Source organism: Miniopterus natalensis, chromosome 4 (assembly GCF_054644295.1).
Source record: "Miniopterus natalensis isolate mMinNat1 chromosome 4, mMinNat1.hap1, whole genome shotgun sequence".
Classification (NCBI taxonomy): Eukaryota; Metazoa; Chordata; class Mammalia; order Chiroptera; family Miniopteridae; genus Miniopterus; species Miniopterus natalensis.
In genome coordinates, this window is record NC_142084.1 from 80,484,049 (window position 1) to 80,509,351 (window position 25,303).

At 41.0% G+C, this 25,303-nt stretch overlaps 1 protein-coding gene across 1 annotated transcript; it reads right to left on the reverse strand.

Moving 5' to 3' along the window:
* Positions 1–886: 886 nt before the first annotated feature.
* Positions 887–24,591, reverse strand: ZNF300 (zinc finger protein 300). The gene is given in 11 exon segments (XM_016213966.2): positions 887–3,195; positions 4,334–4,429; positions 4,669–4,795; positions 9,498–9,541; positions 10,927–10,977; positions 11,157–11,319; positions 19,282–19,331; positions 19,405–19,746; positions 19,749–19,909; positions 19,911–20,091; positions 24,570–24,591. Coding segments are annotated over 11 exon segments (2,832 nt in total). The 3' UTR covers positions 887–1,600.
* Positions 24,592–25,303: the final 712 nt, after the last annotated feature.

Here is a 25,303-nt window from a genome sequence, read left to right on the forward strand (position 1 = left end):
GCCAGCTGGGACATCTTCCATGAGGAAACCTCTGAGTACTCAACCCCTGAATTGTGCCTCTAGGCCTTTTTCCCCAGGTCTGAAAGGTCAGTTTTATCTGATGTTAGTGTCCTCGGCTTACTTTTCATAATGAGACAGGTACTGGTCCACACAAGTTCCCACATCCCTGACAGGTGTTCTCACCTAGAGGAGCTCTGTCTTTTCACAGTAGACAGTTCTCCCCTGCAGACGTTCTCAACTAGAGGAGCCCTGTCTTTTCACTTGGTTCCCTTCATCCATGCAAGAAGGGAACCAAGTGAGCAGAAAATGTGAAGGAACCAAGTGGGAACAAGGGGAACATGGGTCAACTATGCTTATCCATACAGACACTCTCATCCTTTCCAGGTATGCTTTCCTGCAGGGAACCTCCAGCACAAGTCCTCCTCTAAAGCTGCTCATGAACAAACAGGTAAAGCCACAGGAAGAAGGGCAGGAAATCATTTAGGGATACCAAATTCTCAGATCTACAGCAGACATGATCTCTCACCCCAACAGTTTTCCTCTGTAAGTACCCTTGGTTCTCAAGGAGAATGGCTGAGGCTGCAGGGCAGGGGCCCAATAGGAACTGAAGAGACGTTAGACAGGGTCCTTATGTGCGATCACCACAGCTTATGTAAGTGTATATAAAACATAATAAACGTATAATAAAATGTCACTTTAACATACCAATAATCAAGGTCACCAGGACCAAAGACAGCAAAATGAACCAGTCACAGGAACAAGATATCACAAGTGAGAGTGTCTGGAGTGCAAGTTCAGATGTGTCTTTTAACCATTAATTAGTCTTAGCTCCCTGTTGCAGCAGATAGAGAGTAAAGTTTAAAAAGGACTAATAGTAACTAAAAAATGTACTCCATGTTGCACTTTTATTTATCAGTAAGAAAAAATATTCAGATGGGTGATGCAGGCTTGCCTGAAGTCACACAATCTGTGAATAGTTGAGCCAGGATTTAAACCCAAGACCTTCTGGTTCTGTACCAAAGTTTTCCCACCATTCCAAATTCCCACTGAGGGAAAGAAAAAGGGAAGCCCTGGTCAAGAAGCATCAATGTCAAGGTCCAGGACACTCACAGAGATACAGGTCAACCTATATGCTTGAAACGGGAAAACACATAAACATCACTTTTATTGAACTTGATTAACCCATCTTTCCATCTTTGTACAAGAATTTTACATGTATCTTTAGGGGTCATGCTAAGCCCCTCCTTATAATGCAATTTCTAAGGCTGCTTTTTTTTTTTACTCAAGCTTTCTTCATGTCCTTCATAGGGTTTGGCTGTATGGACAAAATTATGATAGGCTAAAATTAGCAATTTCACAGTGTCTGGTTATTGTTATGTGGTGTAATAAGGAAAATGTAATTTGACATTCTGTATACATAATTTCTTCTACTGACCATTTAGTTCATAAGTTTAAAAACTTTACATGCCATGTTGATTGAATTTCCCATCATCTTTACTGAAAGAATTAGGTATCATCACAATAAAGACATGAATTCTCTTGTAAAATTTTATGTATGTCTTCCACAAACTGAACAAATTACTCAGGGTTCTAGTGTCTATTAAGGCTTGAAATAATACAGAAGGCTTTTCTGTGTTCACTTCATTATGGTTTTACCACTGTTATGAATTCTCTGGTGCACAGTGAGTTGTGACTTCTGGATGAAGGCTTTTCCACATGTAGCACACCGATAGGGTCTTTCCCCAGTATGAATTCTCTGATGTAAAACAAGGTCTGACTTCTGGGAAAAGGCCTTTCCACATTCAGCACATATGTAAGGTTTCTCTCCTGTATGAATTCGCTGATGTCCTGGGAGGTGGGACTTCTGAGAGAAAGCTTTCCCACATTCAGTACATATATAAGGTTTTTCTCCTGTGTGAATTCTCTGATGTCCAATGAGATGTGATTTCTGACAGAAGGCCTTTCCACATTCACTGCATTTATAGGGTTTCTCTCCAGTGTGTGTTCTCTGATGTATGATGAGCTGTGACTTCCGGGAGAAGGTCTTCCCACATTCAGTACATTCATAAGGTTTCTCCCCAGTATGAATTAACTGATGTGTGTTGAGTTCTGTCTTCCTGCTGAAGGCTTCCACACATTGAGCACATTTATAGGGTTTCTCTCCAGTGTGAATTCTTTTATGTATAATGAGGTGGGACTTCTCACAGAAGGCTTTCCCACATTCAGTACACTCATATGGCTTCTCTCCAGTATGAGTTCTATGATGTATAATCAGTTGTGACTTTTGGGAGAAGGCCTTACCACACTCTCTACATTCATAAGGTTTTTCTCCAGTGTGAATTCTCTGATGTATAATGAGGGGTGATTTCTGGGAGAAGGCTTTCCCACAGTCACTACATTCATATGGTTTTTCCCCAGTATGAACTCTCTGATGTATAATGAGAGATGACTTTTGAGAGAAGGCTTTTCCACATTCAGAACACTCATAAGGTTTCTCCCCAGTATGAGTTCTCTGATGTACAATGAGATGAAACTTCTCACTGAAGGCTTTCCCACATGCACCACAATCATATGGTTTCTTTCCAGTATGAATTCGTTGGTGTACAATAAGCTGTAACTTCTTAGCAAAGTCTTTTCCACATGTAATACATACACAGGTTTTCTCTTTAGTTTCAACATTCTTATAATGAATAAGGGGTTGTTTATTGCTGAAAATGTTTCTACACTGATTATCATCACCAGGTATTACTCCATTTTGAATTTTCTCAAGATTAGAATTAAACATATCATGACTAGATGATTTTCCACATCCAAAACTTTCATCAGGGTTTTTTCTTAAACTAGTCTTATTATCACTAGGTAGGTCAATATTAGATTTCATGTACTTTTTAACTGCATCATAGTTAGGGGGTGTTTGTCTTAAAGTATCTGGCTCTATAAACTCTCGAAACATTTTCCCCAGTGCACTATACTTATGGCCTGACTCCACAGTCACTGTTTTGTTATTGATAACTGTTACTTGACTGAAAAGTCTGTCTTGGTTTTCTGGACATCTCTGCAGTTGGCCATCACCTTGACATACTTTTAAAATAGAGTACAATGAACCATCCTTTGTGACTCCTTTCAGTGTCTTATTATGGAAGGAAAAAGACCCAAAAATGTATGATTGGGGATTGTCAAGGTTACTCTTCCTGTCTAAAGAAAAGAAAGATAAATAAAACAATAATAACAGAACACAGAGTAGTGAAACAAATAATTGATCTAACATAGTTGATGAGCTCTGAAAACAGGGATGGAGACAGGCCATCCTGTAAGACAGTACAGCATATAGTATGATCAGGTGAATAAACAGACAAGGATGTCAAAGAGAAATATTCATGGAAAAGCTAGACTTGAAGGAGACAGAAAAGTGTCTGGGTTATCACTCTAATCTTGGATTACTATTCTAGAATCTTCCCATTTACCCTGCTTTCTAAAAGAAAACACTTTTCACCTTTTTAATTCATTTATTTTATAAACCATTTGCTATATACATACTTAACTACTATTGTCCTGCAACTACCATCCAAAGAAAGAAGGTCTCTCTGGTACTCCAACTACTTTAACTCTCCTCTGTCTACGTTCCTAATTAACAACTAACACAAACAATAGAAAAATCCAAGATCCTGTTATAAATTCAATATCAGATTCACATCAAGAACCCAAGCTTGAATTCCCCATAAATATCTTTCCCACATTCAGTACATTTACCTTCTATATGTACCAAATAAAACTAGCAAAGTTCACCCAGAAGAGCCAGATTTCCCTAACTCATCTGCTCCCTCGCCACCACCACCACCACCACCCTCCAACAGTTTGCCTTCACTCTCCTCCTTTGACATCATCGATACTTACCATCTTTCAAAGCAGCTACTGCTGCATACTCTGAAAAATGCCTTCTCAAATTGTTGCATCTCTTTAGACTCTACTTTTCTGTGAACTTTTAAAAACAGTACCTATATTTGATATTTAATTTTGTACAGCCATGCACCTGCAAGTCTTACCTTCTGAAGCATAACCTATGTGCCTTCTATTGCGTAGTAAGCCTTTTCATAAAAGGCATTTATAATGTATATGTAAGAGTGGGGATCATAAGAAATAGCTCCCCCTATAAAGACTCACAATTATTTAATTGATTATTAGTTGAATGCCTACTAAATTCTCAGCACAGAAGCAAAGAATAAGAGATTTCACTAAGGATAGAAGCATAAGCCTCAGGCCCAATCAGTTAAACAAAGCAAAACAAACTAACTGAAATTTTACTTCCTTTGTCTCCCATCTGCCTGATTTTTACCTGGATAAATCCAATTTGATATATCTCTCTTAATGATCCATGGATCTTCTCCTTGTTCCAACTTGGAGATGACATCTGGTTTGGAAAATGGGTGCCCTATTAAATTGAAATTACAGAGAAATTGGGATACAGTACACTGAAGGAAAAAGAGCAGGTACAGTTCAAGTCTAAAATGAAGCAGTCCAGTTAGCCCTCAGCAGAGTAATGACCTCCATTTGGGAAGGTATGATGATCATAAAAGTCATTATAAATGTCAGGAACCACCTAACCACAGCAACTGATAAGGAAAGGTATTTGATTGTATAGTTCTGAGTTACACAGAAAGCCATCCTTACCCATTGAGACCAGGTGGCTGTAGTTCTCCAGCATCACATCCCTGTACAGGGTCCTCTGAGCAGGGTCCAGGTGCTGCCACTCCTCCTGAGTGAAATCCACAGCCACATCCTTGAATGATACTAACCCCTGTAACAGTATATTCCTGTTCAATCTGAAGTGATCATTCTTATATCTACTATAGCATGCACTAGTGTACCTATACTTGGTTTTGTATCATGACATTTGGGAGAAACAATGTACTATCCTGTCATTAGCAGGAAGGGCCAGACAGATCAGGGAAACAGAAGAGGTAAATCATAAAATGTCTACCTAATACAAATGGTAATTTAAGACACGATAAGGGCAGCATTCAAATAACTGGGAGGAAAATGGATTATTTAATGAATAGTACTAAAAAAACTGGATAGTCAACAGGAAAGAATGCTGACTCCATGTGTTATAGGTAAAATTGTATCCCCTGAAAACTCATATGTTGAAATCCTAACCTCCCCAGTGCCTCAGGATATTACCTTATTTGGAAATAGGTCATTGCAGATGTAATTATATGAGATCATTAGGGAGGATACTAATCTGACTGATGTACATATCAACAGGAGAAATTTGGAGAAAGACAGACAGACATAGAGAGAAGATGATATGAAGAGACATGGGGAAAAGCTGGTCGTCAATAATCTAAGGACAGAGCCCTGGAGCAGATCTTCCTTCATTGCCCTTTGAAGGAGCCAATCCTCCTGACACCTTGAGTTTTGACTTCTAGCCTCCAGAACTGAGAGATAATAAATTTCTGTTGTTTAATCCACCCAGTTTGTGGTACTTGGTTATGGCAGCCCTAGCAAACTAATACACCATATCTTATGTCTTAGAAAACAGAAAAAACATATCCTAGGTGGAGTCAAAATTTAAACTATAAAAATACCCAAGGCCATAAAAGTAACAAAACAAAACATGAGAGAATTTTTATTAATAATATGGAGGAGAAAAGGCCTTTTTAGAGAATCAAAGAATGTCAGAGTTCCTGAAGATCATAATCTAATCCCCTCATTTTACAGAAAAATAATCTTAGCTTCTCAGAAATCTAACAGTTCTACTATATGCACTCAATAGCTAAAAGCATAATGAAATAGATCAATTGAAATAATAATACTGAAGAACAAACTTAAGAAATGTGCAGGAAATATTCATGAAAAACAAAAACCCCCACCAAATTATTGACATGGCATTAAAATAAGGGACTTGAGTAAGTGCAGAGTCAAAAGATGTTTCTGGAGGGAGAATTAACTATTTTAATTCTGTCATCATGTTCACAATAGTTGTCAACTAATAGAATCTGAAAGATCTGTATTATTGTAAAGCTATTTTTCAAGATGAAAACAAATTAAATAGCGTTTCAAATATCACAGTCCCCTGCTTTAAAAGCCTCCTTTGGATCCATCCTTGAATATACAAATAGTGTCATCTCAATCTTACAGTTTCTCTCATCCCACAGCAAGTCCCATATTCAGACTATCCAGCAGCCAAGTATTTAGTTTATCCTCATAACAACTCTATTACTTTTCCCATTTTATGTGTGAGAATACTGAGGATTGCAGTGCTTAACTAAGTCCCTGCCAGAGGTTACACACTGACTGTATGATGGATTAACTGAGATTTAAAAGCCACTGTTCTGATGCGACAGTTTGGGTTCTTGACCACTGCATCCTTGATACTGTAAACAAGACCATTTCTATTTTATGACTTTAATACCATCCTTAGTCAAAGTTTCCATGAAACACCCTCCACTTTAGTTTTCCTCAAATTCTCAGCCTTCCTAAAATCACTGTGCTCTTTCTGCCTTTGCAAATGCTGTTCCCCATCCTCACCCTACCTTCCCTCACAGGCCCAGTTCGATACTCTTTTAATCCTATGCCCGATTTCCTCATAAAGCTAGACACCCCCTCTCCTGCACGGCTCCTGCCCTCCCGTCCCTATGTCAGCGCTGGGTCCACACTGTTCACCTCACTCTTCTCCCTGCCAGGGAAGAACCGCGCCTAAACGTTCTTGAGGATTCCACAGTGCACACGGCATATACTGGGTACTCAAGGGATGCATGCTGCCCTGGCCGGGCGGCTCAGTTGATTGGAGCGACATCTTGTACACCAAAAGGTTGCGGTTCCATTCCCCGTCAGGGCACATACCTCGGTTGTGAGTTCGATCCCCAGTCAGGCACATGGGGGAGGCAACCGATCAATGTTTCTCTCTCACATCGATGTTTCTCTCTCTCCCCCCCTTCCCTCTCCCTCCCCCTAAAATGAATAAGCATGCCCTCAGGTGAGGATTAAAAAAAACCACAAACAAAAAACCATAAGGATTAAAAATAATGTTTGCTACAAAGGAATGAGTGAAGGTTATATAGAATAAAATAAAGTTCATGTTAAGTTAAAAATATTTTTTGTGCCTTGGTCAATTATATTCTTTTGATCTGAAGAACAGCAACATGAAAAAGATGGTAAATATGGAATGTACAGGAAATCTATTCTGATGGGAAAATTAATAGATGTAATTCTAACATTCTGGTTTTGCCTTATTAATGATATTTGAAAACTTCAGTTAACTAAATATATATAAATCTTACTACTTTTGAGAAAAATATCACACTTAATCAGCGGGAAATAGTACTTTTGTCATCTGTAGAGAATTTTTACAGCGTGGATGACTGGGAGAATGGGAGAGGTGGGGAGGTAAAAGCAAAATGTTAGAATTGCCAAGTTCAAAAAATGGTTTTCAGTAACACATTTACCTCAATATATGCAAAACATGATTTTAACATACAATCAATCCTTAAAAATTATTAGTGAGTTAAAATTGCATCTTCAAAATCCAGCATGATCCCAAGGTCAATACTCTTTTAATCCCACTCCCAACTTGGCTCTTATAGCGCATCTCAATTCAGACCAGCCAATTTCAAGTGCTCAGCAAGCACATGTGGCAGATGCCTCTGTATTGGGCACACGGCTCTAAAGTTACTGACGTCCAAGAAGAAAAAAAACATGGTGTTTTTTTAACTCAGTTGTTAAAACTCTATTATAAAATATACATAAGGACTCCTAACACAAAAGCTGATTTCAGTCTTGACAATAATAATGATGATATAATAATAACAGCTAACACTTATGTATAAAACAAACCATCACCAGTTACCAGTTCTAAGCATAAGTTTTTTTTACTCAATTCTCACAACAACCCAATGAGGATTATAATCTCCATTTTACAGATGAGGAAACAATCCCAGTCAACCAGGCCACAAGGAAATAATATGCATCTGCTAAAATAAGAAAGGAAGACTCTATGTACTGGCATGGGAAGCTACTAAGAATGTACACATGCCTGGCCAGGCGTGGCTCAGCGGCTGAACATCGGCCTAGAATCCAGGAACCCGCAGTTCGATTCCCGGTCAGGGCACATGTAGGAGGCAGCCGATCAATGACTCTCTCATCATTCATGTTTCTATCTCTCTCCCACTCCCTTCCTCTCTCTGAAATCAATAAAGATATATATATATAAAAAGAATGTACACAAAAATCTTAGTTAAAAATCAAGTTGCAGAACAGAATGTTTCCTGTAACATTATTTTTCCAAAAGAAAGGCGGAAGAAAATAAGGGACATCCTCACATATTTGTACTTTCACATACACACACTTGCAGTTGTGTCATAAAAGTTTTGGAAGGTTAAAAACAAATGATTAACGCTGATAATCTCAGGAGGAGGGTAGTTTAAAGGGTAAAGGTCTCTTGGCTTTTAATTTTTATCTTTTTATACAGTTTAAAATTCCTGTACCATGTACACAGCAAATGTTGACAAGGGGGAAAATATAATAGAGACTGTTGAAAATGGAAGAGCAGAGAAGGAGCTGGCCTTGAGTTGGACATTAATCCTACAAATTCACAAAGCCACAGGAAAGGATATGAAGCACTGGGGGCCCTTGCTCTCCACAGTTTTGACAGATAATTATAATTCAAGAACTGCCTTTTGAGAGGAACATTGTTTTTGGCAGATCGCTCAAAATGTTCCCATCCTATGTTATCTACATTTTACTGGCGGTTAAATTTGGACGGCAGGAAGCCTCTGCAATTGATTTGGTCCTTTAAAGCAGAGGCTGACAAACTTTTCAGTAAAGTACATATTTCAGCGTTGTAGGCCATGTGGTCTCTTGTACTTACCCAGCTCTGCCATTGTAGCACGAACACAGACCTAGACAATACGTAAACAAAAGGCATGGCTATGCTGCCAACAAAACTCTGCTTATAAAAAGTTGGATTTGAAGAAAAAAAAAAGTTGGATTTGGCGCACAGGCAATAGTTTGATGACCCTAGCTCAGAAAGATAAAGTTCAAGGAGTATGGCTCTGACACCGATACCTTCCTTCTAGAAGAGATCACTTTGTGATACAGCTACAAGAAGTCTACCATTGTATTTACCATAGCAGTGTTGGTGAGAACACCACACCTAGACAAAGCCCATCACCTAGACAAAGCCCTAAAAAGGAAGTTTTAGTCTTATATGGCAAGAAAACATTTCTTCCCATGGGAAATTCATCTGCTTTCTCTTTAGAGACTTGCAAATCATGTAACTGATGATGTCTGCAAGAAAGATCAGAAAAATTGGTACATCCATTTTTTTAAAATGCTTTCAGGCCAGGTTACCTACATATTACCTAGCACCTCTTTCAGGTTTTGATCTTTATTTTGGCTACCTTTTCCCTAATCCAAAGTTTAGCTCTTTTTACTTTTCTATTTAATTGCATGGGAAACCAAGGAGGAAATGTAAAAAATTAAAAAGAAAGGCAACTCACCTGGGACTTCATCATTTTCTGCTCTCTTCTAAAAGAACAGATACCTGAAAATGGAAAACTGGTGATCAGAAGGATGTTTTCACAGACCAGACCCAACCTGAAGCTTCCATATTCACCAGTCTAGAAACAACTACCACCAGAAGTCGCGTGGATGACAGGCCAACCTGTGGGAGAAGACTGTTTGGTCTTTACGGAATGCTCAGCAAGCACCGTGTGAAGGAAGTCCTCTTCTGACTATATACTATGACCACATAGAACTCAAAAGTTTTTTAACTGTATAGATGTAAAGATGTTACATGTTGATTTACTAACTTACTTTCCCCCTATGAACCAGCAATTATTTTTGTAAAATATTTTCTTAAGGGAATAAACATGGATAGATCTCCATAAAGATTTAGCTGTAGATGGAGTTCCCTGGCAATAAGAATGGTAATGACCAAATGCAAAACTAAAGAATGTATTCCTTTATTCCTCAGAAAAACTGGCAACTGAATTCCAGTACTCTATTATATCTTCCCTCAACTCAGCAAAGTCTCCTGCCAATTAATATTCATGGACTTAAATGTTCATGTCAACATGTTTTCTGTCTAATATTTTCTTGCCTCAATACAGTCCCGTCCTGGTAAAGTTTCCTCAGTCCCAGGAGGAATCATGCCCACAGGGCTGAACTGGTTCAGGGGAAGTGGGCACCCCCACGACAGGGAGACTTTATCAAAACAGATCTGGTAGGAAAACCAGGAGAAATAATCATACTCATCTCCGGGCATCCAGCAGGTGCTCAATAAATGTTTCTTGAATAAAATATAGAATGATTTCCATAAGCTTAGAAAGAAGTAGGTCGAAAACCACACTTTTTATAGTAATCCTGTCCTTTACAATGGTCATTTCTGTGGGGAGCGCCAGATGGAGGCACAGTGATGGATTGAGAAGGGGGGTGACCTTGAAGAACTCAACAGTGGTCCACAACCTGTGCAAGTTTTAAAGGAGGTAAAACCTTTCCCAGTAAATCAGGGCTGATGACCACGGCGCCCTGATACCACCCCTACTCCCCCCGAGTCGCTGAACCCCTGGGCCTGCAATCGCTCGCCGCAGACTCCCCTCTGCCCATCACGTCACCGACCGCCACAGGGGCGCCCCGTCATTTGGTCCGCAGCCCCCCGACCCACCACCGACTCCCCAGAGTCCCCTAAACCCCCGGCCCCAGGCATCCCCACCCGTGTGTGCCCCTCGACGCACCATTTCTGATCCCACAGACAACCCCACCGCCGGCACATCACTCCCCAACTGCTAACCTCACAGCTCACACCACCCTGGCTCCCAAACAAACCCAGCACCCGTCCCCCTCCTCCTGCGCTGTGACTTCTCACGCCTCCAACCGCCGACCCTCAGGACCCCTCCCTTATCACTGTCAACCCAAGACACGCCTCACCCCACGCATCTGCCGTCTGACCCGCGGCTCGGTTATCCGGTCCCCAGGACGCCGGTCATCGCGGCTTAACCCGGGACGGCTGTCACAGCCACACTGACGAACTCTCTCTTCCTGCCCGAGCGAGAGGAGCGCGGGGCTTCCGAGCCTGCGCTGAGCGGTACGGGGCAGCTTTGCCCACTGAGCATCCTCGGCGGCTTTGTTCAGGAGGCAACGTGGCCGCCCCCACGCACTGTGCGTGATGGGAGCCGCCATGTTGAAGGCTCGCAGTTCCGTACGGGCAGGAATCCTCCTTCCGGCGGGGACTGGGCAGCGCCGCCGCCGCGGGGGGCGGGGCCGGAAGGAGGACTCTGCAGACCCGTGAGGCGCGGAGTTTGCACGAGGTTTTCCCAGAGCCTGGGGGAAGAAGGTTGGGTTTACGGCTTCTAGTAGAGGGCTTGCATTTAGTGAAGGAGGAAGGATTTGGAAAAGTATTTATTAGCACAAGTTGGTAAATGGTACAGCCCTAGACCAGGAGATTCTGCGTGCCGAGAGGGGTGAAAAGGTGGAATGGTACAGTCCCCTCCTGGGAGGTTCCACTGTGGGAAAGAGGGTGAAAGTGATGGAAGAGGGACGGGATGGGGGGGGGATGGGGGGGGAGATGGGGTGGAAGGGTGGGGATGGAGATGGGGGGGTGGGGATGGAGGGGTGGGGTGGGGTGGGGTGGGGATGGAGGTGGGGGGTGGGGTGGGGTGGGGATGGAGGGGGGATGGGGGTGGGGTGGGGATGGAGGGGGGATGGGGGTGGGGTGGGGATGGAGGGGGGATGGGGGTGGGGGGAGACGGAGAACCGGGATATGCGGTAATGGCAAACTTTGTGGTAAGAACGACTGTAAGGAATTCCCTAGGGAACACTACTGCAGTAGCAAGTTGCAGAGGCCGACTTAAGGAAAACAGACAAGGCAGAAGGAGAAAGAGGGATAAGTAGAGAATCAGGCACTAGGAAACAGCAGGGATAATGGCTGCAACACAGAGACAGAGACGAGGGCAAAAACGGGAGGCAGAGGACAGCAGTGGGAAGCCGAGGGAGGGCTGAGGAGGGTTAGAAGGAACTTTGCAGAGGTGGGAGTGTGCACGTGGCAAGATGGGGCACTGCAACAAGAAATGTTGCTGGCTGCTCAGATTCTGAGACTAGCCTGCTGGGGAGACTGTTCACAGGTACATATGCTTCAGTGTGTGTTTCAACCTGGGCACAAGCCAGAGTTTAGGGGCCTGTGGGGAGGAGAGAGGCCTGACTCATGTTTGGTCAAGACAAAGAAGAGGGTAAGAAATGGGCAGTTGTGATCACTCGCTCTAATTTAAACTTCCAGTTACATCAGGATTTATTGCATGTCCTTTACTTAAGACAGTAAAGCCAGGGCATTAGGCGCTAAGGGTACAGTAATGATTAATTCAGAATCCTCAAGGAGTGATGCCAGTCAAAAATACAGATATGGGAAGGGGTCAGACTGTAGAGAGCCTTATAGGAATTGTGAAAACTTTAGCTCTTAATTCTAAGGGTGATGAGAAGCTATCCTTATATAGTATCTCATTTAAAAAACAGTTGAAGCCCTAGCTGGTTTTGCTCAGTGGTTTTGCTTTGACCTGCAGACTGAAGGGTCCCAGGTTCGATTCTGGACAAGGGCATGTACCCGGGTTGCAGGTTGATCCCAGGCCTCCATGGGGGCACGTTGGGGGCGACAACCAATCCATGTGTCTCTTTCACATTGATGTTTCTCTCTCTTCCTCCCTCCCTCCCTTCTACTCTCTCAAAAAATCAATGGAAAAATATCCTCAGGTGAGGATTAACAAAATATAGAGTCAAGGTTAAACACTGCAGTACTATTTTTAATACCAAACATCTAACAGAGGTGTGGTTGTAATAAATTATGGTATACACACAAAACAGTACTGTTTAGCTGCAAGAGATACAGAAAGAAATACCTCTATAATACTATATAAACTTCAGAATATAATGTTATGTGAAAAAAGCAAAGTGGGAAAAAAGAAAATAGTTTATTACTTTTTTTTTGAAATTTGAAAATGAATGAATATATACAGTCAGTTCTCATTATTCGTGGTAGTTATTATCTATAGAGCTGCTGCTAACACAGAATTAGTAAATACTGAAGCATTGCTTCTAGGGGAAAGGTGCAAACACACACTCATGTATACAAATATACACATACATACACATATATATGCATAATACATATATGTTGCAGATTATAATCTTAAATTACAACTTCATGAATTTTACTTTGTGTAATTAAGATTATAATCTTAAAATCAACCCATCCTGGTAGATTCTATTTTCTTTATTTTACAAAAGAGACAATGAGGTTCGCAAGTATTACGTGACTTTCCTGAAGTCACTCCGCTAGCAGGTGCCAGAGTTGGAGTCAAACTCCACCCACTGTTCCCACAGCTGGAGTTTCTTGCACTACACTGCACTGCCCCTGCTGTCTCCATCCTCTGGCCATCTCTGTTTGAGAGCTGGGATAGAGGGAGAACATCCCTTTGTTCATCCTCAGCTGGGAACGTGTGCATGGGGCAACTCAAATATTTCACTGCTCTGTGCATGTCTGCTAATGACTGCAAAAGCACTGTGAGTATTGATTTTGGGGGATTACAAATAAATTTTAGCAAGTAAGTAATTTTGCAAATACAAAATCTGTGAATAATGAAGATCAGATGTATATTTACCTTAAAAATAAAACTCAAATAATGGAAGACCAAACCATCAAGTAAAATATCTATAAAGGGTGTGATTAATCATTTACATATTGAAATGTAACAACTTGCTCCCAAATTTAGTGGCTTAAAATAACACATTTATTGTCTAAGTTTCTGTGGGTCAGAAAGTCAGGACATGAATTATGTGGGTCCTCTGCTTCAGGGTCTCCCACAAATCTACCATCAAAGTATTGGCCCATGCTGGGATTTCACTGAAGGCTCCATTGGGGAAAGACCCAATTTCGAGCTCAATTACGTAACTGTTGGCATAGTTCAATGCCTCTAGGATTGTTGGACTAAGGCATTCGTGTCCTTCCTGGCTGTTGGACAGGAGCTACCCACAGGACCTTTCCATGCAGGACTGTCAAACTTGCAACTTGCTTATTTAATGAGGCAAGAAAAGAGTCTGTAAGCAAGATGGAAATCACAATCTTTTATAATGTAATCACAGAAGTTACATTCCCTCAGTGTTGCCATATTCTAGTGGTTAGAAACTACTTACTCATGTGGAGCTTATTACCAAGAGGTAAGAATCATTGGTGGCCATTTTATTTATTTATTTATTTATTTATTTATTTATTTATTTATTTATTATTTATTTATTTATTTATTTATTTATTTATAAAATATATCTTTCTTGATTTCAGAGAGAGGAAGGGAGAGGGAGAGAGAGAAAGAGAGAAACATCAATGATGAGAGAGTCGTCATTGATCGGCCGCCCCCTGCACACTCCCAAATGGGGATGGAGCCCGCAACCCGGGCATGTGCCCTGACCGGGAATCGAACCCGGATCGCCTGGATCCCAGGTTGATGCTCAACCATTGAGCCAGGCCCAGCCGGGCAGTGGCCATTTTAGACACCTTCTACCACAGCTAAATATTCCTGCCCCAGTCATACTGAAATGTTACCAAAGTGGATAAACAATAAAAACAAACAAAGTAAATTACAATATGACAAGAGTGCCATTAAAATATTGAAATAAAGCAAGGTGATTAGTAACACGGAGGAGTATTGTGTTACACATGGAGATCTGCTAGTCTTAAAAGAGTCTGATCTAAACAGCCATCTAAGTACACAGAGTCATAATACAGTGATATTCTGCAGTGATAAGATATTATTTAATGACAAAGAAGAATATCTCCTCAAGGCTACCAGAAGAAAGAGAATAATAAAGATTAGAGCAGAGATAAACAAAACTGACAATAGAAATCAATAGAGTAAATTAATGAAACAAAGAGTTGGTTCTTTGAAAACATCAGCAAAATTGGCACACCTTTAGCTAGTTGACTACGAAAAAAGAGAAACGTTTCAAGTAACTAAAATCAGAAATGACAGAGGAGATATTACAATTGGTTTTACAGAAAAAACACACACAAAAACAAGAGAGTACTGTGAACAACTGTACACCAACAAATTGGATAATCTAGATGAAATGAACAAATTCCTACAAACCCAAAACTGAGTCATGAAGAAATAGAAAATCTGAATAGACCTAGAACTCATGAGGAGATTGAATATGTAATTACAAACCTTCCAACAAATAACCATGACTACAACTGCCTCTGGCAGTGTCTCTTCCACAACAGAGGTCAAGGAGAGACACAGATCATACTTCATTCCTGTTAGAGATGAAGAGGTTGAATTCCAAAGAAAAGCAAGTTCTAGATAAATAAGAGTCTAGAAGATCGAACGGGGTGCCACTGACTATCTTCAGGGAGCCCAAAAACAACAACCCAAAAACAAAAAACAGGAGGAAGAACTCATTCTATCTGAACTAAAGAACTAGAAAATGAAGAAAAAGAGAAGAAAAGGAGTCAGAAACATCTAGAGATGAATAGAAACAAAAGTGCTCCAGAACATATGATGAGACTGATCGATGTACAGTCCAGACTCAACCTCGAGATCAACCACTCCACCATCCTCTTGAATTTCTACCGTGAGCGGTTCACTCTATGCTTCAAGTCAACTAAACAGCCAAACAGTCTTGTAGGTATAACTTCTGTTTACTCCAGAGTGTTAACAAAACAAGAAAAGAGGCAGAAAAAAAGAGAATAGGAAAAAGCAGAAGATAATCACAACCTAAAACAATCAAAGAATGATGGTGACCAAGAGAGCAAAGATCTACAGAAGTTTCATACTGGGAACGAGACAGTGATGAAAATGAACAAGAGCAACTATCATATAGGAGAGGAATCAAATCAGAAGGAAACTTAGACAGATTCCACGTCTAGGTGGGAAAACAGTTCCACATCAGCTAGTGATCAGTATGATGCCTTGCTGGGTCCCTCTGGATCACACGGTTACTTAGAATGAAGAAAACCATATAGTCACAGTCTAGAAAAAAGTGATTAAGCTGACTTTATAAAGCTTTATGAATAAATTCTAGCTGAAAATGAAAAACTGAAAATACAGGACATGATACAAATATGGAACTGACATTATAAAGCTTTATGAATGAATTGTAGCTGAAAATGAAAAACTGGAAACACAGCACTATACAAATACGGAACTGAGAGATCATAAATTACCATTGGAAATGGCCACCCAGAGATAAGAGATTTGCTGAGGGGTCACTACTGGAAATGGTAAAAAAAAAGAATGAAGAGCTTTAGAAAGAAGAATACCTGAAGTGGAGGAGCTCAAATGTTACCGGACCTAAAAGGAGACAACCGGAAGCTAACAGATGAAAATGCAGCTTTCATCAGTGTTATAAGTAAACTTTCCAAATTAAGAAAAGCAGCAAATAATAAAATTGCACATATTAGTAACCCAGCAGACCATCATTGACAGTCACTGGAAGCCTAGGTAGAATCCTTGGAGACTGCCATTTTCAGACATCCTGCCAAATGCCCACTTATCTAGGATTTTTGTTTCTTTTTTTTTCTTCTTCTTTAATCAATACCATTGTTTCATGTTAATGCAGCTGCTGAGAAGTTTTTGTTTTTTAATGACTGAGAAAACTTTTATAGCTCCAGTTTATGAAGGTGTTCAAAGCCAGATATACCTCAGGTATTTAACCAGTAAGCCATAGTTGTACATAAATATTTTTTGTTGACTTTAGAGAGAGAGGGAGAGACATCGATTTGTTGTTCCACTTATTTATGCATTCATTGGTTGATTTTTGTATGTGCCTTGATCAAGGATCAACCTGCAACCTTGGCATTTTAGGACAATACTTTAACCAACTGAGCTACTGGGTCAAGGCCTGTACATAAATATTTTTGCACCAACAAAAACTTTCAGCTCTCAAAGAAGAGTTATTCCACATTTTTTGATGTGCCATGGTTTCCAGTTTTTTATACTTAATTTTTTTGCTTTACATCTAAGTTTGGGCTAGTATTTTTTTCTTCTAACTCTTCATGTGTCAGGCTCTCTTCAGTTTTCACAGCTGTCTCATTTACAGAAGAACAATTGCTCCTCTGAGATCAGTCATGTACTAGGCTAATGTATTGTCTCCCACCTGGAATTAAATTGCTTGGTGGAAATTAGCTTTCACTGCTCTATTTCTTATATGTATGGTTTAAAGTCCATTGAAATTAGATTATTTTTCATCCTATTTTCTGCCTTCATTAGTCACTTTTTTGGTTCTGTTTTTTATTACTGTAGTTTAAAATGTTAGATTCTGTAATCCTCACATTCATTTTAGCAGGTACTGAGAGATGCTGTAACATAATGTGTTGTTTTGATTTTTAGTTCACCACATAGCATGTTTTGCTATTTTCTTATTTCAGTATCTGTTCATGAAAAGTAGGCTACTCCAAAATTCTGTTAAAATCAAAACTTGTTAGCTAAAGATTTTAAAAGGTATACATTATGTGGAGCCATATCTTTACAAAAAGTTGTCTACTGTAAAGTGCTTTTACTTTTCAGTTTTCATTTGAAAGCATTCAACCATAATTAAAGTTGCATAATTGCATCATATATGTATATGTGCCTGAGTGCTAAAACTGTTATGCAGACACCATATTTAGCCACACAGGTCACTGCATATGACCTCTTCCTATCAGGGTGCTTATCTGAAGATTTTCATGGGAGAAGAGTTGGGTCCACAGCAAAGAACACAGTAGCATTTTGGAGATAGTAGGTGGTACTTTTACATCCGGACATCATATTTGCCTGTAAGATATCTCAGGTATGTCTTCCCCACTCCCTAAGGGTTTTATGAAGGCCACTTAATTCTCAGGGAAAAGTTGGTGCTTCAGGGAGAGGGTAAAGCAGAAGCTGTGAAGGTAGAACACAGGGTCTTTATGTGTAGACACAATAATTTATGTGTTTGCAAAATTAAATAAAATTAATTGAATTCTCCCTAACATCACTTGATTTGGGCCACCAGATACATAGGCAATGAAATGGACAGAGGCCACGATAGGAAATCTGGGAAATCAGAAGCAAAGTGTCTGGAATGCAAATCAGTTTTACATGTGTACACATTGGTGTTAGCAATCTACTGCAGGAGAATAGAAAGACAATAAGGGGGACAAATATTAGGCAAGAATATGCTCTGTGCTAGGATTTCACATACAGATGAGAGAGCAGACACTGAGGGTTAAAAAGGTTTCCCTAAAATCACATAATCTGTGAGTAACACAATAAGGATTAAAATCCATGACCAGCCCTAGCTGGTTTTGCTCAGTGGTTAGAGTGTCAGTCCACTGACTGAAGGGTCCCGGGTTCAATTCTGGCAAAGGGCACGTACCTCAGTAGCAGGCTTGATCTCTGGCCCTGGTCGGGGCACGTGCAGAAGGCAACCAATTGATGTGTCTCTCTCACATTGATGTCCCTCTCTCTCCCTTCCACTCTCTCTGAAAAGCAATGGAAAAAATATCTTCAGTTGAGGATTTAAAAAACAAACAAACAAAAAACCATGACCATCTGACCTTAAAACCAGTATCTTTCCACCACAACATGGTCCTAGAGGTGCAAGGTAAAAGGGAGAAATGAGCAAAAACTGTCAAGTCCAAGATCCTGGGCCCTCCACAGACACAGATCAACTTATATTCTTGAAAGAGAAAAACACAAAGACCATATTTATTGAACTTTATCAACCCATATTTCCTTCCTTCTACAAGAAGAATTTTACATATACACTTAGGAGTGACAGTCAAGTCCCCTCCCCCAAGAACAGTCTCTATATCTGGCATTCTTTTAAATTCAATCTTTCTTCATATCCTCCATGGGGAATTACTGCCTGGCCATAATTATGCTAGGCTAACATTAACAATATTACCACGTCTGATTATTGTTGTATAGTATAATCAGGAACATGTAACTTCAAAATAGACTAGATATGTAATTTGTTCTGTTATACTATTCAGTTAGCAATCTTAAAAGTTTTACATGCCGTAGTGAAAATGCCCAATATTTATATAGTTAAGTTTTTTGTATTATCTTTGGTAAAATAAATAAATAAATAAATAAATAAATAAATAAATAAATAAATAAATAAATAAATATTAAATGCTGCATTAGGAACTTGCTATTACTTGTAAAATTTTATCAACAGAGATGTCCTCAAATTCATCAAACCTCTGGAGTTTGTGGTATTTATTAAGGTTGAGCTAACACTAAAGGCTCTTCTGTGCTCAGTCCATTCTTATGATTTTACCACTGTATGAATTCTCTGGTGCACAGTGAGTTGTGACTTCTGGATGAAGGCTTTCCCCCACACACAACACAATGACAGAATTTCTTCCCAGTATCAATTCTCTAATGTACAACAAGGTTTAACCTCTGAAAAAGGCCTTTCCACATTCAGCACATATGTCAGGTTTCTCTCCTGTATGAATTCGCTGATGTCCTGGGAGGTGGGACTTCTGAGAGAAGGCTTTCCCACATTCAGTACATATATAAGGTTTTTCTCCTGTGTGAATTCCCTGATGTCCAAAGAGATGCAATTTCCGACAGAAGGCCTTTCCACATTCACTGCATTTATAGGGTTTCTCTCCAGTATGTGCTCTCTGGTACATGATGAACTGTGACTTCCAGGAGAAAGTCTTCCCACATTCAGCACACTCATAAGGTTTCTCCCCAGTATGAATTATCTCATGTATAATGAGTTCCGACTTTTGCTGAAGGCTTTCACACATTGAGCATGTTTGTAGGTTTTCTCTCCAGTGTAAACTCTTTTATGTATAATGAGGTAGGACTTCTCATAGAAAGCTTTCCCACATTCAGTATACTCGTATGGCTTCTCTCCATTATGAGTTCTATCATATATATTCAGTTGACTTTTGGGAGAAGGCCTTACCACACTCTCTACATTCATAAGGTTTTTCTCCAGTGTGAGTTCTCTGATGTATAATGAGAGTTGATTTCTGGGAGAAGGCTTTCCCACAGTCACTACATTCATATGGTTTTTTCCCCAATGTGAGCTCTCCAATGTATAATGAGGGGCTACTTTTGATAGAAGGTTTTTCTATATTCAGAACATTCACAAGGTTTCTCCCCAGTATGAGTTCCCTGATGTACAATGAGATGAAACTTCTCACTGAAGGCTATCCCACAGGTACTGCAACCATAAGGTTCTCTCCAGTATGCATTCTTTAATGTATAATGAGCTGTGACTTTTTAAGAGAAGATTTTCCACATTCAGTACATGCACAGGTCTTCTCCCTAGTTCCAACATTCACATATTGAATAAGAGATTGTTTGTTGCTGATAATCATTTCACACTGACCATCTTCGCAGCGTGTCACTTCGTTATGAATTTTTTTAAGCTTAGAATAGGAAGAACTAGGTGTTCTCCCACACCCAAGATTCTCATTAGTGTTTTTCTTGCATAGCCCCTACTACAACAGAATAGGTTTATATTAGGTTTCAAGCTCTTTTCAAATGAATCACATTTTACAGTCTCTGTCTTGAAGTATCTGGGTCTGTACAGTCATAAAACATTTTTTCAAATGCGTTATATGTACGGCCCAACTCTTCAATAACTGTTTTGTTGTTGACTGTGACTTCCCTAATAAGTCTCTCTTGATTTTACTGCTCTCTCTCTAGTTGATCATTGCCTTGCCAGACCTTTAAAATGGAGTACAATGAATGATCCCTCATGACACTTTCCAGTGTCTCCTTATGGAAGGAAACATCTCCAAGTATATCCAATTGAGGGGTGTCAAGTCTAATCTCCCTGTCTGAAAAAAACAGAGATAAAATAAAACAGATATAAAGATTTAGTTAAGGATAAGTGGATGATTCAGGGTGGTCCATGAAGAAAGAGAACTGAGAGGTCAACAGGCCATTTTAAACACAATAAAACATGTAAGTTTACCAGGTTTGTAATTAAAGATGGACTTTACTTCTGATAGTGGTGACATGAGATAGTCATAAAATTCCCCTCCTCAGAAAACAGGTATAAAATTTTGTAAAATGATTTTTTTAAACTACCAATTTAGGGCATTGGAAAACTACCAAAGGCAGTTCACGAGCTGAAAATTATTCACCAAAAACTTCTACTTCATTAGTTAGGAATGAGGAGCTGTGGCATTCTTTCCTAGGGTTTTCCTGTCTGCCATCCCTAGTTTATGGGGCATTGATAGATAATGCAAATCCACAGCATAGAGTTTAATACCAGTAGTAACACAGCTGAAATTTTAACAAGGAGAATTTGAAAGCAAAATAATTATAGAAAGGTTGAGATAATAAACTCTCCATAATCTCTACCTAACTGCTAAAATACAAAGAGCCCAGCAATGACTGAATGTCTAGAGACTTGCAAATTTGCTATACTTTGAAAGCATTCTGACAGATGCATAACTCAGGTGGCAAAGAGTAGAAGCCATACTAGCTTCAGATGACTGATATAACTTCTGTCCAAATCCCTAACTCAGTTTTATTTTGTGCAGGTGCAGGGGAGTCCCTTAGAGAGCTTGGATTTAAAAAACACACACAAAAAACTAAGCAGTGACCTCAGTAATAGCACTCTATTGGAGAAATAGATGTCACAATTTGAGTCTAAGCAAGTTAAGTGTTTTATACCAAAAACAAAAATCCTCAGAAGGACCAGAAGAATTCAGAGACACTATATTATACATTACAGTGTCTACAATGCAGTTTTCAACCAAAAATTATAGACATATAAAGAAACAGGAAAATATAGCCCAAGGAACAAAGTCAATAGAAACTGACTTTAAGTGGGTATAAATGTTGAATTTAGCAAACAAAGTTCTCAAAGAAGGTATTATAAACATTACAAAATTAAGGGAAAAGATGATAAAAGTGAATGAACAAATAGGCAATTTCAAAAGAAAAAAAGTATGTGAAAGAATGAGTTGGACTATAAAGAGGCAGCAAGAGGAAATTTTGAGAGTGATGGAGCTTTTTTATATCATGATTGGGAGGTAATTAACCTACTTTATGTCTTTGTCAAAATTTAAAGAAAGAATAACATTTATTTTATATAAATTAAAAAAACAAAAGAACCGAATGAAAATTCTAAGGCTGAAATAAAAATTTGACCAGATGGGCTCATTAGTAGATTTGACAGAGAACAAAAAAATTAGAATAGTAAACTGGTAGCTATATCACTAGAAATTATCCAACCCAAAGAACAATACCAACAAAAAGGTTATTTAAAAAAATAAAGAGAACCTCAGTGACCTGTGGAGCATTATTAGGCATTCCAGCATACGAGTAATAGGTGCGACAGAAAGAGGGGAAAGAAAGGGGCAAACAAATATTTGGAGAAATGCCTTTAAAATTACCAAATTTCATGAAAAACAATAATTTATTGTCATTAATTTACTGAACTCAGTAAACCTCAGGCAGGATGCCTAGACAGCTAGCCACATTACCTTGGGCATATTTCTTTTTTTCTTTTTTTTTAAAATATATCTTTATTGCTTTCAGAGAGAGGAAAGGAGAAGGAGAGAGAGAGACAGAAACATCAATGATGAGAGAGTCATTGATCGGCCGCTGCCCGCAACCCGGGCATGTGCCCTGACCGGGAATCGAACCCTGATCGCCTGGATCCTAGGTCGATGCTTAACCGCTGAGCCACGCCCGGCCCGGCCCCTTGGCATATTTCACAACACTGAAAGCACAAAGGATACAACGTTGGAAGCCAATCCAACCGTAGAAAAGAGTCCAGCAATTCACTAGGGCATAGGAAACAGGCTCACTCAGTATCATAAGTTATACAGTGATAAGAAGGTGATTACTGTTCAAGCTACTCAACACAGGGTTTTCAAAAAAGAAATAAAATACATTTCAGTGTTTAAAATTGCAGGGCAGTAAATCATTTTACTATATTTTCATTTCTCTATACAGCTATAACCAGCAGTTAGATGGTGTTTAATGTTTTGACAAAAAAGGTTAAAGGTCACAATACAATTAGGGGTTAAGAGGCTACTTCCCAGGAACCTAGAAGAAAAGCCTGCCAAATCCTTTATTACACAATAGCAAATGCTGAATAGGGATTTCCTTTTGTTGTGACCCTTAAGCCACATGAAAACTATAACACCAGGAAAGGGGATTATCCAGTATTATTTTTCCCAAATAACCAGTTTCTCTAGAAGTATGGATACCTATCAGATAGGCGCTGATTAATGTGGCACTAGATCAGTTTGGAGGACTCACACCTTCATAATACTGAACTGTCCTGTGGAGGAAAGCTTTTTCAAATTTTTCTTTTTAAATATTACTCAGACGAGCTATTGGTCTTCATATTTGCGTACTCTGTGTAAATTTGTGTGTGTGCTTAGGGAATACCTCACTTGGTCACAGAATACTAATTTAAAGCACTGTTAGCCTCATTTTGCGGGCATTTAAAATAAATCTCTAAGGTGTAGTTCCCCTTTTGTCAGAACGTGATCCTCGCGGGTCCACCCAGGGAAGTGGAAATGCCGACCCCAAGAAGTACGAAAGGCCTTGGGCTCAAACTCACATTCAACAGTGCAGTCCTCACGGCTTTAGTGAAACGTGATGCCACCGGCAGCAGGTCTGGTCGCTATCACTAGCCTTGTCGCCAAGTGCCTCTCTACAGCTGCGTCTTTTTTAAGGAGAGTTTTGGGAACTGTGGTGGGGAACACAGTGCTGGAACCTGCTGGAACTTGCCCGAGCAGCTCGTGTGCACCTGACCTCTGTCTGTGCCCCTGACCTCTGTCTGTGCCCCTGACCTCTGTCTGTGCCCCTGACCTCTCTGTGCCCCTGACCTCTGTCTGTGCCCCTGACCTCTCTGTGCACCTGACCTCTGTCTGTGCCCCTGACCTCTCTGTGCCCCTGACCTTTCTCTGTGCCCCTGACCTTTCTCTGTGCCCCTGACCTTTCTCTGTGCCCCTGACCTCGGTCTGTGCCCCTGACCTTTCTCTGTGTCCCTGACCTCGGTCTGTGCCCCTGACCTTTCTCTGTGCCCCTGACCTTTCTCTGTGCCCCTGACCTCTGTCTGTGCCCCTGACCTTTCTCTGTGCCCCTGACCTTTCTCTGTGCCCCTGACCTCGGTCTGTGCCCCTGACCTTTCTCTGTGCCCCTGACCTCTGTCTGTGCCCCTGACCTCGGTCTGTGCCCCTGACCTTTCTCTGTGTCCCTGACCTCGGTCTGTGCCCCTGACCTTTCTCTGTGCCCCTGACCTTTCTCTGTGCCCCTGACCTCGGTCTGTGCCCCTGACCTTTCTCTGTGCCCCTGACCTCGGTCTGTGCCCCTGACCTTTCTCTGTGCCCCTGACCTTTCTCTGTGCCCCTGACCTTTCTCTGTGCCCCTGACCTCGGTCTGTGCCCCTGACCTCGGTCTGTGCCCCTGACCTTTCTCTGTGCCCCTGACCTCTGCCTGTGCCCCTGACCTTTCTCTGTGCCCCTGACCTCGGTCTGTGCCCCTGACCTTTCTCTGTGCCCCTGACCTTTCTCTGTGCCCCTGACCTCGGTCTGTGCCCCTGACCTTTCTCTGTGCCCCTGACCTCTGCACCTGCGGCACTGCAGCGCAGCATCCTGCGAGATGTAGGCTGCAGCCGGAGGGACCGGGCACCCTCTTCTGCGCAGGTGCGCTCTTCTTGCCCTCACAGTCCCCCCCCCCCCAGGCAGGGGTGAGTCCCAAGGGGCTAAGTCCCTCACTCGGCTGGCCTTAGTCACAACTGGAGGTGTGCTGAGCCGAGGAAGGGGATGTGGGCAAACAACAGGGCTCAGCAGGCCTTTGGGGCAGGTGTGGCCCAGAGCGTGTCAAACGCTGCTGCGACCCTCGACCCTCCACAACCTGCCGTAGGCTGGGCGGACGGACAGGCGGCAGGGCCTAGGACTGGTTCCTGCCCCACACCCGCGCTGCAGGTGTCCGCCCCGCACCCCGCAGCGCACCCAATGGGGACACTGAGGTGAGGAGTGCCTCCGGGGTTTGGAAAGAGAACCGAGCTTTACTGAAGGTCTGAAATGTTCCAGGTGACGTGCCGTTTTCCATAGGTGACTGACTTTGACCCTTACAGCAACCTCATAAGTCAGTTTTTCAAACTATGGGCTGCAACCGGGTAGTGAGATGGATGGTGAAGTCTTTTCAGGGACTCAAGACGAGTATATTTATCTGCCGGTACTTTTCTTTAGTTGGTATACGATTTACATAGAATGATCTGCACATTCTTTAGAGAATAAAAGTCTAAAATTTGTTGTAACTACTACCCCCATCAAAATACAGAACATTTTAGCCCTGCCGGC